The 18,050-nt window shown below is 43.2% G+C and overlaps 1 protein-coding gene across 1 annotated transcript in view; it reads left to right on the forward strand.

Annotated features, from left to right (window-relative positions):
- Positions 1-702: 702 nt before the first annotated feature.
- LOC148021583 (uncharacterized) overlaps positions 703-18,050 on the forward strand; it is a 90,053-nt gene continuing 72,705 nt past the window's right edge. The window contains exon 1 of the mRNA XM_087697004.1: positions 703-1,150. Within this exon, the coding sequence (XP_087553130.1) occupies positions 941-1,150 (210 nt within the window). The 5' untranslated portion in view covers positions 703-940. The remainder of the gene's footprint in view (positions 1,151-18,050) is intronic.

Below are 18,050 nucleotides of genomic sequence, written 5' to 3' on the forward strand. Positions count from 1 at the left end.
CATCCTCAAAAAGGCCAAACAAAATAGTTTAAAAAATGTGCCATCCTCGTGTAATATGTGTGAGAGAGAGAGAGAGAGAGAGAGAGAGAGAGAGAGAGAGAGAGAGAGAGAGAGAGAGAGAGAGAGAGAGAGAGAGAGAGAGAGAGAGAGAGAGAGAGAGAGAGAGCCTTGAAGCCACGATCTACTAATCATCTTTTGTTTTTTTAAAAGAATTATCAAGTATTAGCAAATCAAGATAAAGATAGACATAGAGAGAGACCACACACACACACACACACACACACACACACACACATTCAGAGTTTTGAAGGCATGACCCAGTTGTGACCCTTAGTGCATTAGGCCTTTTTTATTTTATTTTTCATTTAGAGCTAGGACATGCCCAACTTTATTGACGTAGGCAAGTTTGCTAAGTCCTTAGTTCATTGTGTATGTCTGTGATGCTATGGACTTATGTGACATCGAAGGCCCACTCCTTGTGCTATCTATGGTACTAAATTTAAGTGACAGAGTACCTCCATTGACTAATTAGGGTTGATGGAACGTGGCCATTGTTGATTCGATGCACCATGCAAGTATGGCTTCCCTCTCCTTTTCCATTGCAAAGAGTGGCTTCTCTCTCCTCCTCGACCTTGGCCTCCACCCCAAGACTTAAACTACTCGCATCTACAACTAATTATTGCAAGGGTAGCACACGCACATGTGTTTACTTAAGCATGCGGTGGCTTTTACCATTCTATTTGGGAGTTTATGAGGCTCAGGGTTATAATATGGATGACATGTAGCCGCTAGCGCCGGTTCTAGCTTTGGGAGATCCTTCCATTACGCGATACTAGATAGTAGAGAAGTAGAGTACTAAGTAGGCTCGATTGGCTTCGAAATTTGAAAAAAAGATCCGGCCGATTCAAAATCAAACGACTTATCATTCGTCGTACAGCAAATGACAGAGAGACCCAATTCTAGTCAGAGCCCACAGCCTCATCAAACAAGGCAGAAGTCACGGTCTAATTCGGATCAGCAGGCCACCATGCCTTCGTCTGGATCCGAACAGGTTCCCGCAGAGGCTTATGGCCGTACCCCAGCCATCCCCGCCGAACATTCTGGTGCTGACGGCAATCTTGCAAAAGGAAAGCCGTCTTGTGCGTTACAGGTCAGTTTCACTTTCACATGCTGCGACTTCTCCTTTGCTTCATGTTGAAAAAACTGCAGAAAAGCAGTATTTAGAACGAACAGAGAGAGAGAGAGAGAGAGAGAGAGAGAGAGAGAGAGAGAGCGCGCGAGCCTGTGTTCGGTTATTATCATGTGTGTTACTCTAGAGTAGGGCTACTGTTGAATAGGTCAGGGCTCATAATATCAGCTTTGCTTACTTTCTCAGCCCTTGTATCTGTTTAGTTAACAGTGCCAGTGCCCTTCTATCTGTTTAGTTAGTTTTCACTGTGTTTCAATGATTGCATCCCAACACATCGTCCATAGCTTGTAAACTTCACTTTTGAAGAGAAATCCAAGAAATAAAGGGATTCAGTAAAAATTAAGCCAGCAAAGCTCTTAGTGTAAGTGTCCTGTGCGACACTATAGCTTAACTTACGTTCATTTTTTTCCCCAAAGATAAACAAGGACTGTAACACTCTCAATAAGACAAGTTGCATTTTCTGCTCTCAGATCTGCTGTGATAGCTGGCAACTGCTCAAACAAGTTTTCTGGCTGCACATTGCTGTCTAACGTCTGATTGCTGCCGTCCCAAGGTGTTTATAGTCTGCATGGACTGCATGTTTTCTGGTCAAAGTGTCCTAGTGGTTGTGTTTTGAGTGTGGGTGTATCATCTGTTGAGCTTATGGCGCGTTCTCAATTTCCAACCCCCTCCCCTCTCCTGTTCTTGAAAGTAGTTCAAGGGCAAGGTTGCCTTCTGAAAGGTGATATCATATCTTAACTGATGGCCAAGACTACAGAGTTACAGATATAAAGCCGGTGAGTATGACTTCAATGGCTTACTCGGGATGGCAATGAAAACATTGTCAAGAGGATCTAGTAGTTGGTCAGCATGACACTCACAAGGTTTGTGATAGGGACACTAATGTATTAAACCCTTGATCATGCAAGTAAGTAGGTCCGGGTCAATGTATCATCTCATAAACCTTGTTGTAGTGCGCGGCATGCCACTACGATAATCCTTTATTAGGAGCAGCTTGGGAACTTTGTCTAATCAAATTCTCTCCATTAAAGCGATTGTCATCCTCCAAAGTAAAAGTGAAAGCCCTCTCTCTATCAATCTCAATCACCTCCACTAAGATGTCCCCTTTGGTGAAGAGGCCTATGTAAGTATCAACCTCTGACAAGCTGCTCTCGAATGCCTATCTTACAGGAAAATGTATGAACACTACCTAATGATGATGATGACCATATCTCATATAGAAACACCTGTTGAAATATCGAGCTCCACTCGTGATACGCCAGGGTGACCGTTGTATATTTATGTCACCGACTTGTCAGTTGCAGACGCGGTTGGTACACCGCCCATGAATAATAGCTACATGATAGCTATCCTTATCTACTCTAGTTCGTGGCTCAGTTAGTATGCCACCTTAGTTAGTTGAGTTTGGTTTGAGACCCATATATAGGGTTCTTCTATTTCTTTGTACTTGAGTTCTTTTGGCTTACACAACTAAGAAGAGAAAAACTGTTTTCAGCCTCCACCCTTGTGTGTCTTCCCCCATTGTGCAAGCAAGAAAGCTTCAAGCGAGACTCCTTCCTTCTCTCCCACAATCTTGACATGGTATCAGAGCCTTGTTCGTGGTAAGGAGCTCAAGAAAGCAAGCCAAGCTCGCGGTGGTCTGGTAAGAGGAGCAGTGTTGCTTTCATTTCCTGTTTTGGGAGCAGATCTCTGCAGGTAGCACAGCTGGAAATTGCAGGAGTGCATTGTCTTAGGTTGAGACGCCCTTCGCGGTGAAGCAAGAGGGCAGTATATGCTGCGGGAGAGGGCTTTAGCCCTTGGCGACCTTGTTTTTTTTATTTGAGGCCATTTCGGGGCCTGTTTTGCAGACGGAAGTTTTCTGCACGCACTCAAGAAAAGGCTCAGTTTTATGCTGTGCGACCACTGTTCTACAGGTCGGTGAAAAGTTACTGTAGAAATTGCATCGTATGCTTGTGCGCAGAGACATTGGGAGTTTCAGAATCATCCTTGGTTCCTGTTTATGCAAAATCGTCACTAGGAAGTGACTGTGTGGTCAAATACCACTTTCGCCAGTTTTGCAGATTTGCCCTTGTGAGGGTGAAGCTGTGTTTTTTGCAGTGACAGAATTTCTTGCAGTATTCTGTAATGGCGTTTGATTCTCTTTCACAGATTGTCACTGAAAAGCTTGACAAGAACAACTTCCAGGCATGGAAGTTTAGAATGACGAATTTCCTTATGGGAAAAGGATATTGGGAATTTGTTGCAGGAAATGAAGAAGAACCAGTTCTTCCTGATGTTCCCAATCAACAACAAATGCAGGCATTTAAAACATGGCATGAGAGAGCCAGGAAAGTTATGTATTGGCTGTCTATCAGTATTTCAGACTCTATGATTGTGCATATTCAGGATGCAAGTACGCCAAAGGAGGCATGGGATACTTTGTCAAAAATGTATAGCACAAATACGCAAGCCAGGAAAATGCAGCTCAAGCAAGAGTTGCATAATGTGCAAAGAGAAAGTATGAGCATCAACGACTACCACATGAAGGTGAAGAAGATTGCAGATGCACTTGCTTCCATTGGGTCGCCAGTGGAAGATGATGATTTAGTTTCCGTGACCTTGAATGGTCTAGGAAAGGATTATGCACAGTTTCGGACATCCATTTCAGTTCGTGAAAGATTTCCTGATTTTGAGGAGTTGATTGCTCTTCTAATTTCTGAGGAACAGAGAAATGGTGGTGCATCTTCTTCAGGAGGAACTTCAAAAGAAGCTGTCTTCTACTCAAATGCTGGAAGAGGTAGAGGCAGAGGTAGAGGAGGCCGATTTGGAGGCCGTGGCAGAAATCAGAATATGCAGCAAACTCAAGAAAACCAGTCCTATGGAGGAGGACGTGGTAACTCTAGAGGCAGGGGGAGCCAAAGAGATCGTGGTGGATGGCAAAGAGGCCAAAATACAAACAGTAATGTTGAATGCTACTACTGTGGTAAAATGGGTCATATGGCTAAAGACTGCTATAAAAAGCAGAATGACATCATGAATGGAAAACTGCAACAAGGGAATTATGCATCTTCTAGTAGACAGGGTGATGACAGAAATGAGCATTTGTTCATGGTGCAGCACATGAACAATTCTATGATAAGTGCAGAAGAAAGCAATGATGTATGGTATGTTGACTCAGGTGCATCAAACCACATGACAGGTCATGCAGAATGGATGGAGGATGCAAGGAAAATGGAAAAACCAGGATTTGTGGAGACTGGTGATGATACTGCACATCCTATTGTGCAGATTGGAAAAATTCCCTTGTCTATGCAGGGTGGGAAAAAGAAATACCTGTCCGATGTATTTCATGTCCCGAATATCACCAAGAATCTGGTTTCAGTTGGTCAAATGGTTGAACAGGGCTTGCAGGTCAGATTTAATCCTCATGGATGCTTTGTTGAGGATATGAAAAATAAAGGTCGCTTGATAGCAAAAGGAAAGAAGAAGGGCAGAATGTTTACATTGGATGCAGACATGTCTGAATTGAGTGCAGCAATGTTTGCACATGGGACCGGTGTAGTTGCAGATATTGATATCTGGCATAAACGCATTGGTCATGTTAATGTACAGCGAGTTAAATCAATGCAGGCCCAAAATATTGTTGCAGGATTGCCCAAATTCAAGGTTGCAGAAATGCATAAGGTATGTGAAGCCTGTCAGTTTGGAAAACAGGCAAGGAAACCATTTCCTAGACATGTTCAAGAGAGTGAGAAGCCATTGGAATTAATTCACTCTGATGTGTGGACAACTAAAGCTGCATCTCTTGGAGGCTGTCATTATTTTGTCAGTTTTATTGATGACTATAGCAGAAAAGTTTGGGTGTATTTTATGAAAAAGAAAAGTGAAGTTTTTGGGCATTTCAAAACTCTTAAAGCTATGGTTGAAAAAGAAACAGGCTTGCAGATAAAATGCCTAAGGTCAGATGGAGGGGGAGAGTACCTCTCAAATGAGTTTGCAAAGTTCTTGCAGGAGCATGGCATAAAGCAGCAATATTCATGCAGTTATACCCCACAACAAAATGGAATTGCAGAAAGGAAAAATAGGCATATTGGAGAGGTATCTCGTGCCATGCTCAATGAAAAAGACTTGCCAGATTTTTATTGGGCTGAAGCAGTTGCTACAGCAGTCTACATAATGAACAGGACTCCCACTGCAGCAATACATGGAATGACTCCAGAAGAGAGGTATACTGGTAGGAAACCAGATATTTCTCATTTGAAAATTTTTGGTTGCATTGCCTATGTACATGTGCCAGATGAGCTGAGATCCAAGTTGGATCCAAAAGCTGAGAAGTGCATCTTTATTGGTTACTCTCTGCAGCAAAAAGGGTATAGATGCTATAACCCTTCTACTCGTAAGTTTACAGTGAGCAGAGATGTTGTTTTTGATGAGATGAGTAGCTGGTATAAACCAGTAAATGTGATTGATGATGAAGATGCACAAAATGGTAATGCTACACAGAATTCACAGCAGCAGTCACAAAATATTAGTGGACCTGGAGCGTTCTCTAGCAGTGGTTCACATTCTTCGCCATGGACAGGCAGATTGAGATCAGGAGAATCTTCTCAAAGCAATGCAGATAGTGGTATGCAGGTATCACGAAAAGGAAAAGAGAAGGTTGATCAGCCCATGTTTGATGTGAATGCAGGTCACTCTTATGTGGATGGTGAATCCAGTGGCTCAGAACAGAGCATTGATGATGAGTTGGGTATTCCTTCTATTGTTACACCTGGAGTAAGGAAGACCAGGGATGTTTTGAGAGCATCTGGGAGTGAACCTACTTTGCGCAGGTCTACAAGAGCTAGGTATCCTGTGGATAGGCCGAAATATGATGGATTTACAGCCATTCACTATGCATATATGGTCAAAGTGATACAGGAACCAGAACCCACATCTTTTGAGCAAGCCATGGGAAAAGAAAAATGGGAGAAAGCCATGGATGAAGAAATGGATGCCTTGGAAGCAAATGCTACATGGGAGTTAGTACCTTTGCCTAAAGGTAAGAATGCAATTGGCTGTAAGTGGGTTTATAAGGTGAAGCACAATGCTGATGGTTCTGTGAACAGATACAAGGCAAGATTAGTAGTCAAGGGGTATGCCCAAACATATGGCATTGACTATGAAGAAACATTTAGTCCGGTTGCAAGGATGGCAACCGTAAGAGCAGTCATTGCTATGGCTGCATCAAAGGGATGGTCTTTACATCAGATGGATGTAAAGAATGCCTTCTTGCATGGTGATTTGCAAGAAGAGGTCTATATGGAGCAGCCACCAGGTTATGTGCATGCTGTTCATCCTGAGTTTGTTTGCAGGTTGAAGAAAGCCTTGTATGGCTTGAAGCAAGCACCTAGAGCATGGTCTGACAAGATAGGACAGTATCTTGTCACTATTGGCTTTCAGATTTCCAAGGCAGATTTCTCACTTTATGTGAGAAAAACAGAGAAAGGTATTATGCTGCTTGTCATTTATGTTGATGATTTGATTATGACAGGTGACAGTGATGAAGATATCCTTCATGTGAAAATGCTATTGAAGCAGAAGTTTGAGATGAAGGATTTGGGAGAGCTGCGTTATTTCTTGGGCATTGAGGTGATTAGATCACCAAGTGGGATACAGCTCTTGCAGAGGCAGTATGGATTGGACATGCTGTCCAAATATGGGATGACAGGCTGTAAGCCTATTTCAGTTCCTTTGGAGCAAAATGTGAAGCTGAGCACAGATGCAGGTGAGCTTCTAGAAGACCCTACTATGTACAGACGCATAGTAGGAAGTTTGATTTATATGACTATTACCAGGCCAGATTTGAGCTATGCTGTTGGATTGGTAAGTCAGTTTATGCAGGCTCCAAGGAAACCACATTTGGATGCGGCTAGACGCATACTTAGGTATGTGAAGTCCACATTGCAGTATGGACTATTTTATGAGACTGGGGTTCAGATACAGTTGCATGGATACACTGATGCTGATTGGGCTGGTAGCATTTCTGATAGACGATCTACCAGTGGATATGTATTCTCTTTTGGGAGTGCTGCAGTCACTTGGAGCAGCAAGAAACAGCCTACAGTTGCCTTGTCGAGCACAGAGGCTGAGTACAGGGGTGCAGCAATGGCTGCATGTGAGGTAGCTTGGTTGCATAAGCTACTTTATGATATGCATCAGTCTACAGATGGGCCAGTTGTCATTTATTGTGACAACATGAGTAGTATACACTTGGCAAATAACCCAGTCTATCATGCTAGAACAAAGCACATTGAGGTGCATTATCACTATGTGCGAGAGAGGGTTTTACTAGGTCTTATTGATCTAGTTTATGTCAGCACAGAGAATCAGGTAGCTGACATATTCACGAAGGCATTGGGCGCAGAGAAGCTGCGCAAGTTCAGAGACCTGCTTGGTGTGCAGGAATTGGGATTGAGCTCGAGGGGGAGTGTTGAAATATCGAGCTCCACTCGTGATACGCCAGGGTGACCGTTGTATATTTATGTCACCGACTTGTCAGTTGTAGACGCGGTTGGTACACCGCCCATGAATAATAGCTACATGATAGCTATCCTTATCTACTCTAGTTCGTGGCTCAGTTAGTATGCCACCTTAGTTAGTTGAGTTTGGTTTGAGACCCATATATAGGGTTCTTTTATTTCTTTGTACTTGAGTTCTTTTGGCTTACACAACTAAGAAGAGAAAAACTGTTTTCAGCCTCCACCCTTGTGTGTCTTCCCCCATTGTGCAAGCAAGAAAGCTTCAAGCGAGACTCCTTCCTTCTCTCCCACAATCTTGACAACACCCCCTGCCCCGCCCCCCCCCCCCTCCCCCCCCCCCACCCCCCAAAAAAAAAAAAAAAATCACAAACAAACATTATGAGTAGCAATGGATTAGCATTGAAGCTTCATCTCTTCTTTTGCCTTGAGGTGAAGAACTTTAAATGCTACTATCACAGTAATCTAACATTCAACTCATGCCCAAAAAACAAAGGATGATTGCTTTAATCCTCACACATGCATTCAAATAGGTCTTGCCTTGCATTTTCCCCAATTTACCATGCATTTTCTGCGATAAAAGAGTTACGATCTCACTTTGCATGCCCAAATTGATGCAAATGTTTACATTTTAACATTTTTATATGTGATATAACTGATCCATAAGTGCTCAATGACCTATCACCTTCAATATTGTTCTCCAACTAACTTTAAAGTGTTAAAAAATCCATAAGAACACTTCAACCCACCAAACCCTAAAGTGATAGTAAGAATTTGAGCCCAATTTTCTAGAGCATTTCCTTTGATAACCTTCTTTACATAATTCATATATAATCCCATATTGCTTCCCAAAACTGTGAGACATTTACTTTCGTTACAACGAAGTTATCCAAAAAGTATATAGCAGTAGGGGTAGCTTGTTGTTGTCTAGTCCCCCTTTGAGGGGCTTGAGGTGCAAACCCTCTTGGTCGAGCTGAGTTGCCAGTCCCAATGACCCTTTGCAACAAGCAGATTGCACACCATAAAACTCCATAGAGTAGTTGGTGCAATCCAATTTATACACAAGATGCTCTATTCATTGTTACCTTGCTGAGCCATTGTTGTAATAAATGCATAAACTGTAACCAAACACTTATAAGCTGAAGTGCAAAATGTATTCTCACAAGTACCAAGATCCCAACATGGGATATAAACGCAAGTATCAAAATTGTCAAGTGCCTTAAAAATGTGGGCCAAGAGTGCACAATACCGTATATAGCAATTTACTACCATATCATTGCATTTGCCTTGGAATGTATGCCAAATACAAATTTTAGTATTTTAATATTGAAAATCACTATATTTTTAGAAATTTATTTGCAAAATCTAATCTAAAGAGCAATTGAATGTTGTTGCTATACTTGTTTGTTGTCTCAAGATGTATTCTAAGCAAAATCCCTAAATTTTCTCAACAAAATTTTGAGAAATAGAACAAATTTTATACTTAGTACTTGCAACCTTAGAATTTGGTCTAATGTTGCCTCGGATGTGTGTAGATAGTAATCAGCAACAAGAGTTTATTGTTGTCGTTCGATTGTTGCCCAAGGTTCCCTCCCCAACCTCTTTGAAATAATGGAGACCTATTTCCGTTATGGGTTTCTTATATAAAATTTTCTCCAAAATCATTGCCAACAGATTGCAGAAAGTCTTTCCGCACTTGGTTCATCCACGTCAATATGGTTTCATTAAAGGTCGGAATATCATGCATAACATTTTGAATGTTCAACTGGGAATTGATTATGCTAAAGCTTTAGGACGACAAGTAGTTATGCTTCAGCTCGATATTGAGAAGGCATTTGATCATGTTAGTTGGCCTTTTTTGCGGCAATTATTGTCTACAATGGGATTTGGCCCTCGCATGGTTTCTCTTATTGACACTATTGGTCAAGGAGCTGTGGCTCGTATTGCTCTTAATGGAGGTATCACATAAGAAATTGCCTTATCTCGATCTCTTAGGCAAGGCTGCCCTCTTAGCCCTTTGCTGTTTGCTTTGGTCACTCACATGATGCTCTCATTGCTGGATAAGTTGGCCAATCAAGGTGAGATAGTGGGCTTGACTCTTCCCAGTGGTACTCAACTTGTGGGTCAATCTTTGGCAGATGATTCTTTTATGTTTCTTAAGGTTGATTGCACTAATGTTAATCGGGCAATGGTGACGTGGAATCTTTTTGCTTTGGCATCTAGAATTCATATTAATATGTAGAAATCTACTCCTCTCCTGTACGGAGATTGATTTGCAGGCCTTGGGTTGGCATGGAATTGTGATCCCAAAGGGAAACATAACTAGACACTTGGGATATCCTATTGCTGTGGAGGTAGCACCCCAGGCCTTACTGGATTGGATGGCCTCTCGGATTCATGATAGATTCATGTATTGGAAATCAAAAGGTTGGCCTTTACATGTCAAACTCAAAGTTGCTCAAAGTATTATGATTAGTATGATATCATTCTTTTTGCCACTGCTTCCTTGGACTAAGAAGTCCCTTTTGGAACTAGTTTAGCCTATCAGGTGTATGTTGTGGAAAAAGAAGGGGAACCGGTTGGGTCAGGTTTGGATTTCGTGGCAACATGTGACTATGCCTAAACGAATGGGGAGAGCTTTGGATGTTAATTTGCATATGCAAGCCTTGAGGTGGACCCTTTTGCAGGCATTATGTGTACAGAGTATCCTTGGTCAAACATTGCAAAATTTTTCATTGAAAAGATTGGCATCTTTCATGGTAGTATGGTCATTCGTGCCTCCTGGTGGCATGTGCTCAACTCCTCGATGCCAATTAAGACTACCTAGTCTTTTCTCCTTTCTCATTTGATTGCTTCCTGGCAGGAGATCTTACGTTTTTCAGTTTGGTGCCCTCTTGAGATTTGCAAGGATGTGAATTCAATGCAAGGAGAGGTCTTGGCCTCCTCCAGGTTGTTGGATTGGCCGGACAAAGATTTGCATAGACTCAAGTTCAATCGGATGGCTCATTTGGGGTTGTAGATAGTTTTTGATGGTGTTATATCTGGGCAGTCTCGTCTTTACTCTTTTCGGCGTATTCGTCAATACTTTCAGGTTCCCTGTGGATATTGTCACATTTGGTTATCCATACATGTCAAACTTCAAAGGTTCTCTCCTTGACCAGTGCTACAACCATTGTATCCATGGCGTGTCTGGAAGTTTGTGATTTCGGATGATTTCAAGAAGAGGTTTGCTAACCAGATATACCATCAGATGGTGGAGGCCAAGAGATGGGTCACTACAAAGGTGAATAAATTATGGCATATTAGGAATGGCAAAAAGAAGTGGCAGAAAAGATTCCTTCAGCTTTGGAAGTCTAAGGTTCCCTATCAAGGAAAAGTCTTCTTGTGGAGACTGTTGATTGGTGGTCTTTCAACTAGAGAGGTGCTGTGTGCTCGAAAGATCTCTGCTGCTCGTTGTTTATTCTGCACTACATGTGATGAAACATTGCTTTATCTTTTTGCCTCTTGTCTAGTTGCGCGACAGATCTGGGGTTTTATTTCTCGCATGTGGTTGTCGGCGACTTAGCTCCGGATAACAGCCCGGTCATGCAATATGGAAAAGCTGCCCTTCGTGCCTTCTTTACATTCGGATTATTCTTGCATGGTCCAATTACTTAGATGGACTGCCTTGTGGCATATTTGGTGTACTCGGAATGCCTTTATTTTTGATACGGTCTCCCGCATCCATGGTCATGTGGCTTGTATTCGAGATTTGGTGCTATGGCAGATTTCTTCTATGATATGATTTGGTTCTTCCTGACATTGTTGCCCCTTGGCTGGCTATTGTTCGCTCTACACCAGCAGTGTGATTTTCTCTTTGTGATAAAGTCCTGATAGTCTTTCGTCACTTTCTTTGAGGACTTGGTGGTCTGTTGTAACAAAATATAAAGAGAGAGAGAGTTTCTCTGATGACCTGATGGTCTGATGTAAATATTTACCACTTAATTCTATTATCTTCACGAAAAGAAAAGAGAGATTAATGTCTGCTGATGCCAAGATTGTCCTATGAGACAAAAATATGTACAATATTGGTTGTCATTGGACATCAAAGTGTGACATGCTAAAAGATGGTCGGTGATATATTGTGAAAAGAAGCTAAGATAATGTATAAAATAAAATAGTGCTCATATAGGGATAAAATGGGACGATGAGTTAGTACATGAGAGAGAGAGAGAGAGAGAGAGAGAGAGAGAGAGAGAGAGTGGGCAACAATCCCACACTCAAAAGATGCAAGTATTTGAGTGATAGAATGAAAGTACAATAGGTCTTAAGTAAGTTAGACCTATTTCTAACTCAACTAGAGTTAAACTAACTCTAAAAGTATTGACACAACTTATTAATTTAGTTGTATCCATACCACACCAAAGTATTGGGCATTGCCTATAATTGATCAATACTAATATGTGGAAGGGGTACCACCCTTGTTTTGAGTTGTCTTTGCATCTTGAGAGTTTTTGCCACCTCAGGTTTTTCCTTGTGAAGAAGAGGCAACTAGACCCCTCTCCGAATAAGAATGTGGGGAGGACGACTTGTGGACTTAATCATGCAACCTCACATAATGCAAGAATTGACATTCAAACTCATAGAAGGTTGGCACTTGGGGCATTGAGATGATATGTTGGATGAAGTGGAAGTATTTTTTTGGAAGCTTGTTAAAAAAGAATGTAACTTGATCTTTATTTAACTTTGTTGAGCTAGTAGTGGCAAACTCATTGAGTAATTGTTGATATACATCCAACTTGACTTTTAGATCATACCCTTTCTTAATGGAAAATTCTTGACGCTCAAAGTCAAGATTGATACGTTGAGTGTAATATTGCGCTACATAGTGGTCAATGAGATGACTCCAACGTTTAAATGTGAGGGAAAAGTGTTGTAATTGTGAGTGGAACTTAGGAAGTAACCCTTGCATTAACTTAACATTGGCGGTGGCATTGCGGGCTCTCCATTGATGGATGTGATCAAGATGAGCCACTCAAGGGTTCGGAATAGGCTCTAAACCAATGACTAGGTGCCAAAGATCTTGAGATTCAAGCACTTGTTGCATAAAGTGCAACCAAGTGGTGAAATTCTATCCATTAAAACAAGTCTTATCCATGTAAGCATTCTTGGCCATAGCAATGAGAGTGGTAGTGCTCTAAGATGAGAAAGGTATGTAGGGTGGGGGAGTGGAGTACACTTGGGAATGAATCTCAGGGTGTCCACCATGGCGTGAAGTGAGCATAGTGGATTCAAAAGTGGAAATGGATTGACTAGGCATGGGCTTGGTGACCGCATGAGTAGTCCATGGAGAAGAGATAGGGACATGTGGGGCAGAGGATGGAAATCCTTGTGTGGGAGTGACCCATGGAGTGTGTGATGGCGTATCGTAAGTAAAGGATGAAATTCCTTACATCTAAGAGGTCGATAGATGAGGAGGTGAGTGTTCAAGGGAAGTGAGGAATACCCATCACCGTTGTCCCAAGCTAAATAGATGTACTCACTTGCGGGTGTGGGTAAGGCACAATGTTAAAGTGTGGCATTCCCCCTAATGATGTACTAGGGTGCAAAGTGAAGGATAGGTAACATGGGTTGTAGAGAAAGAGAAGGAACTAGGAGCAAAGATGGAAGACCCAACTTCAGTGTGTTGGATGTAGAAGTGGAGTGTAATCCTAGATTACTAAATGCAAAGAAAGAGATTTGGGAGATGTGGATGGGATAAGAAAGAAGTGTGAAAGAGAAATGCCAACTCCATGCTTAGAAGAAACAAAAGATATAGTTTCAAATACATGTCTAGATGTATGTTTGCGTATAGGGCCTTCTCGATTAAAATTGACATATTGAAAATTATCCGGATCCTATGCATCAAAAGGTAAAACAAGGGAGGGTTTTGATTCATATGACTCAAAGGGGTTATACAAACGTAATACTCGGCCTAGAGCCTCCTCTATTAAAATTGACATATTGAAAATTATCTTGATCATGTACATCAAAAGGTGAAACAAGGTAGGGCTATGATTCATATGACTCAAAGGAGTTATACAAACGTGATACTTGGTGTAGTTGAGATGAAGAAGATGGTTCATGAGTCATCCCAAATGCCATATGTTCTCCTTGATTGGAGAGGTGGCTAGCCTCACCAATTGGTTCGAATGTAGAGGAAAAGCTGGTAGGAGGGTGCTAGAGGTAGAGTCATCCCCTGGACAAGCAATTAGACACATCAGCAGAGTACGGCAGTGCCATGTCAGCACAGTACGTCAGTAGTGTACGGACATGGCAGGATGCCATGTCAGCACAGTATGGATGTCAGTAGGCTGCAGTTGGATAGTGCAGGCTGCAATCGGACAATTTTTTATTGTTTTTGCTGCAGTCGGCTGCATTTAATGCAGTGGACCTGGTGCTGGGCAGTCTCTATTTCTTGGCTATTCATAGTCAGGTTGTGGCACACTCTTATATTCATTCAGGTTCTGATCTTGAGATCTATTGTCTGAGACAGATTGTGCTCGGGCTGACGGAGATCGAGGTCATCAAGTTAGAGACACACGCAGATATTTCCTCCGCCCCCGTGTATATTTCTGCACTCTTATATAGTATACTACATTGCAGATTTTCTGTGTTTCATTGTCTCCTTCTCTCTCTCTCTCTCTCTCTTTGTGTTCACTCTCTCAGTCTTTGTCCTACGCTTCTGCATCGCTGCACTTTGACATGGTATCAGAGCGGTGAAGATAGACTGACTGAGCGTTGAACCTATTTGAAGAGGAGATTTTAGCCTGACACAAGGCTGCGTTTCTAGGATTCGAGGGCTAGTGTGAGGGCTACGCATCGGATCAAGGCTGAAGCGAGAGTAGGCGTGTGGGAAAGGAGTCTAACTGGTGAATTTGCTGCAGGTTATTGTTGTTCAAAGGGAAGGAAGGTTGCGTTTTAGGCCTTCCATTGCAGATTTTACCTTTTCATCGCCTCCGGTGGGTGAAGAAGGTTTGGGCTTGCCATATTTGTGGTAAGATCGGTCCTTGGAAGAAGGGTTGCCTCGACAAAGACAAGAAGGACACAAAGAAGAAGGACTCAAAGGATGTTGGAGCGGTGGTTGTACCCTCATTAGTTGCTTTTCTACACTTAGCAGTCATTGAGGACTCCACCGAAGACTTCTAATGTTGCGATGGCAGCTCTCCAAGCTCGTGAGTGGATCATGGATAGTGGTCCCTCTCGGTACATGACTCCTTCGCTCGGTGTTGCCCATTTGCGACCTTTGCATGGGCAGATTCTCATTGGAGACAGCTCTTCTATGTTTGTGAGATGCAGCTTATTCCAGATGGATGTGGTGGTACCCACACTTCCGAGGTGTTGCATGTGTTAGGCTTGGGGTATCATTTACTTTCGGTCCATAAGATTTATGCTCTTGGCCTCTTGGTGGAGTTTGATAGTGATATTGTTCGAGTCCTTGATCGTGGATCAAGGAAGGTTCTCTCTGCAAGGTATGAGGAGGATGGCATCTACAAATTGATGTATTCTACAGCTCTTACCTCTCTTTTTCTTTTCTCTCAGACACAGTCCGAGCTATGGCATGCTCGGTTTGGCCACTTGAACTATGGGTACCTTCGGAAGGTGTTGCGAGGATCGTTTGTCTGAGGTTTTCCGGACATAGTGGTGAGCCATCAGCCATGTGTCTCTTGTATTCGTGGAAACTGCATCGGGATGCAATTCCCAACAAAGCTTCGAGGAGGTCTACTTCACCTATGGAGCTTGTATCTACGGATCTTTGTGGCCCGATAAGGACCGAGTCCTTGAAGGGGAGCTTGTACTTCATGTTGATCGTAGATGACTATAGCAGGATGATATGGGCCTATTTCTTGACTTTGAAGTCGTAGGCTTTCTCTTACTTCAAGGATTGGCTTCTTTTTGAGGAGAACCGATTTGGCCAGCGACTGAATTCCTTGCGGTCAGACGACAAGAGAATGGCATTTTGGAATGGAAGAACCGAAGTGTGATCGAGATGGCACGCACCATAATGGAGCATCGATAGACACCTCCATTTCTGTGGGCCGAGGTAGTGGCTAACACAGTTCACATCCTCAATCAATCTCCCACTTCGGCCGTTGACAGGATGACCCCTTTTGAGGCTTACTTTGGGACTTAGTGTGATGTCTCTTATTTCAAGATCTTTGGGTATGACGCCTATGTGCACATCCCAAAGATGCAGCGTGATAAGTTCGAGGCGGCTTCCCGACGATAGGTTTTTGTTGGCTACAACTCCTAGTTTCAAGGTTATCGTCTGTTTGATCCCGTCAAGCGGGATGTCTACACGAGCCGAGATATACGGTTTGTGGAAGTTTTGGTCACAGAGGGGGATGAGGAGCACCCCGTTCTTGGCGATCCAAGGGAGAGCTAGACTCCCGAGGCAATTCCCTTGGAGCCTGACTCCTTTGATGGAGATTCTTCTTCTGATTTATAGTCTTCTCTTCCACTGGCCATCCAGGTGGAGCTTCTCCCACTGGATGTATTCGAGACTTCAGCAGACGGAGAGCGATTCGGGAGAGGTCCGGCCTCCTTCTCGTTGGGCCCGTGACACACTTCGAGATTCAGGGATCGAGGGGGTCCTTGAGGAGTGGGAACTGCTGGATGGACCACGGAGGTCACGGAGGAATCAGGCACATTCTATGGAGCTTGTTTGCTCTAACTACTGTTTGATGACCCGCGTTATGTAGGATTGTGAGCCCACTTCAGTGAAGAAGGCTTTGTAGTCTGACCATTGGCGGAAGGCTATGGAAGCCAAGTTGGAGGCTATTGCGAGGAATGGCACTTGGTCTCTTGTGGCTCGTCCCTCTCATGAAGGTAATTGGTGTCAAGTGGGTCTTTAAGACCAAGTACCTTAGCAATGGTTCTTTGGACAAGCACAAGGCTCACCTTGTTGCTAAAGGTTTTGCTCAACGCCTAGTCATTGACTTCCATGATACTTTTGCCCCCACTGCTCATATGGTGACTATTCGAGTTGTTCTTGCCTTGGTTGGCCATAGGAGATGGCATGTCTATTAGTTGGATGTGAAGTCGGCCTTTCTCAATGGTGATTTGCAGGAGGAGATCTATGTTGAGCAGCCTCCTGGCTTTGGGTCCTCGGATGGGAAAGTCTACAGGTTGAAGAAGGCCTTGTATGGCCTCAAGCAAGCTCCGCGTGCATGGGACGAGAAGATTAACTCGTTTCTTCAGTCGAAGTTGGGATATGGGCACTCCAAGGCCGATCTGCAACTTTATGTGCACACTTTCAAGGTTGGTCGTGTCTTGTTTGTGTTGTATGTTGATGATTTGATTCTGATAGGGGATCATGCACAGAAGGTCCGAGAGACCAAGACAACTTTACATTAGACGTTCGAGATGACGGATTTGGGGCTTCTTCATTTCTTCTTGGGTCATGAGATTTATTAGTCTTAGAGGGGGATTTTCATCTCTCAGCAGAGATACATTCAGGAGCTCTTGGTGACTTTTGAGATGGAGGCTTGTCGGACCCTTTCTACTCCTATGGATCCGAACTAGAAGGCCACTTCACTCTCAGATTCTCCCGTGACGGATACTTCCCGCTATTGTCAGTTGATTGGGTCCTTGATTTGGCTTCTTAATACTCGTGTTGATCTTTGTTTTGCTGTGGGTCTTTTGGTGGGGTTCATGAGTTAACCCAAATAGGTGCATTGGCAGGCTACCTTGCGGATTCTTCAGTATTTGAGGGGGTTCCATGCCCGGACAAAGCACATTGAGATCCAGTATTACTTCATTCGGGAGAAGCTTCTGGATGGGACCATTGATGTGGAGTATTGCAAGACGGAGGATAATCTTGTAGATTTGTTCACAAATGCGCTTTCCCAAGCTTTACTTCGTTAGCATTCCAGATACCTTAGTCTGATGCCTTGTCCAGGATTTGAGAGGGGGTGTTAGAGGTAGAGTCATTCCCTGGACATGCAGTCAGACACGTCAGCAGAGTACGACAGTGCCATGTCAGCACAGTACAGCGCAGAAGACACGCCAGCAGCGTACGGACAGAGCAGGATGCCACATCAGCGCAGTACGGATGTCAGCAGGCTGCAGTCGGACAGTTTTTTATTGTTTTTGCTGTAGTCGGCTGCATTTAATGCAGTGGACATGGTGCTGGGCATTCTTTATTTCCTGACTATTTATAGTCAGGTTGTGGCACACTCTTATATTAATGCAGGTTCTGATCTTGAGATCTGTTGGTTGAGACAGACTGTGCTCAGGCTGACGGAGATCGAGGTCATCAAGTTGGAGACACACGTAGATATTTCCTTTGCCCCTGTGTATATTTCTGCACTCTTATACAATATACTACACTGCAGATTTTCTGC

This window comes from Lygodium microphyllum, chromosome 17 (assembly GCF_053477565.2).
Source record: "Lygodium microphyllum isolate KBCC chromosome 17, Lygodium_microphyllum_v1.1.10, whole genome shotgun sequence".
NCBI lineage: Eukaryota > Viridiplantae > Streptophyta > Polypodiopsida > Schizaeales > Lygodiaceae > Lygodium > Lygodium microphyllum.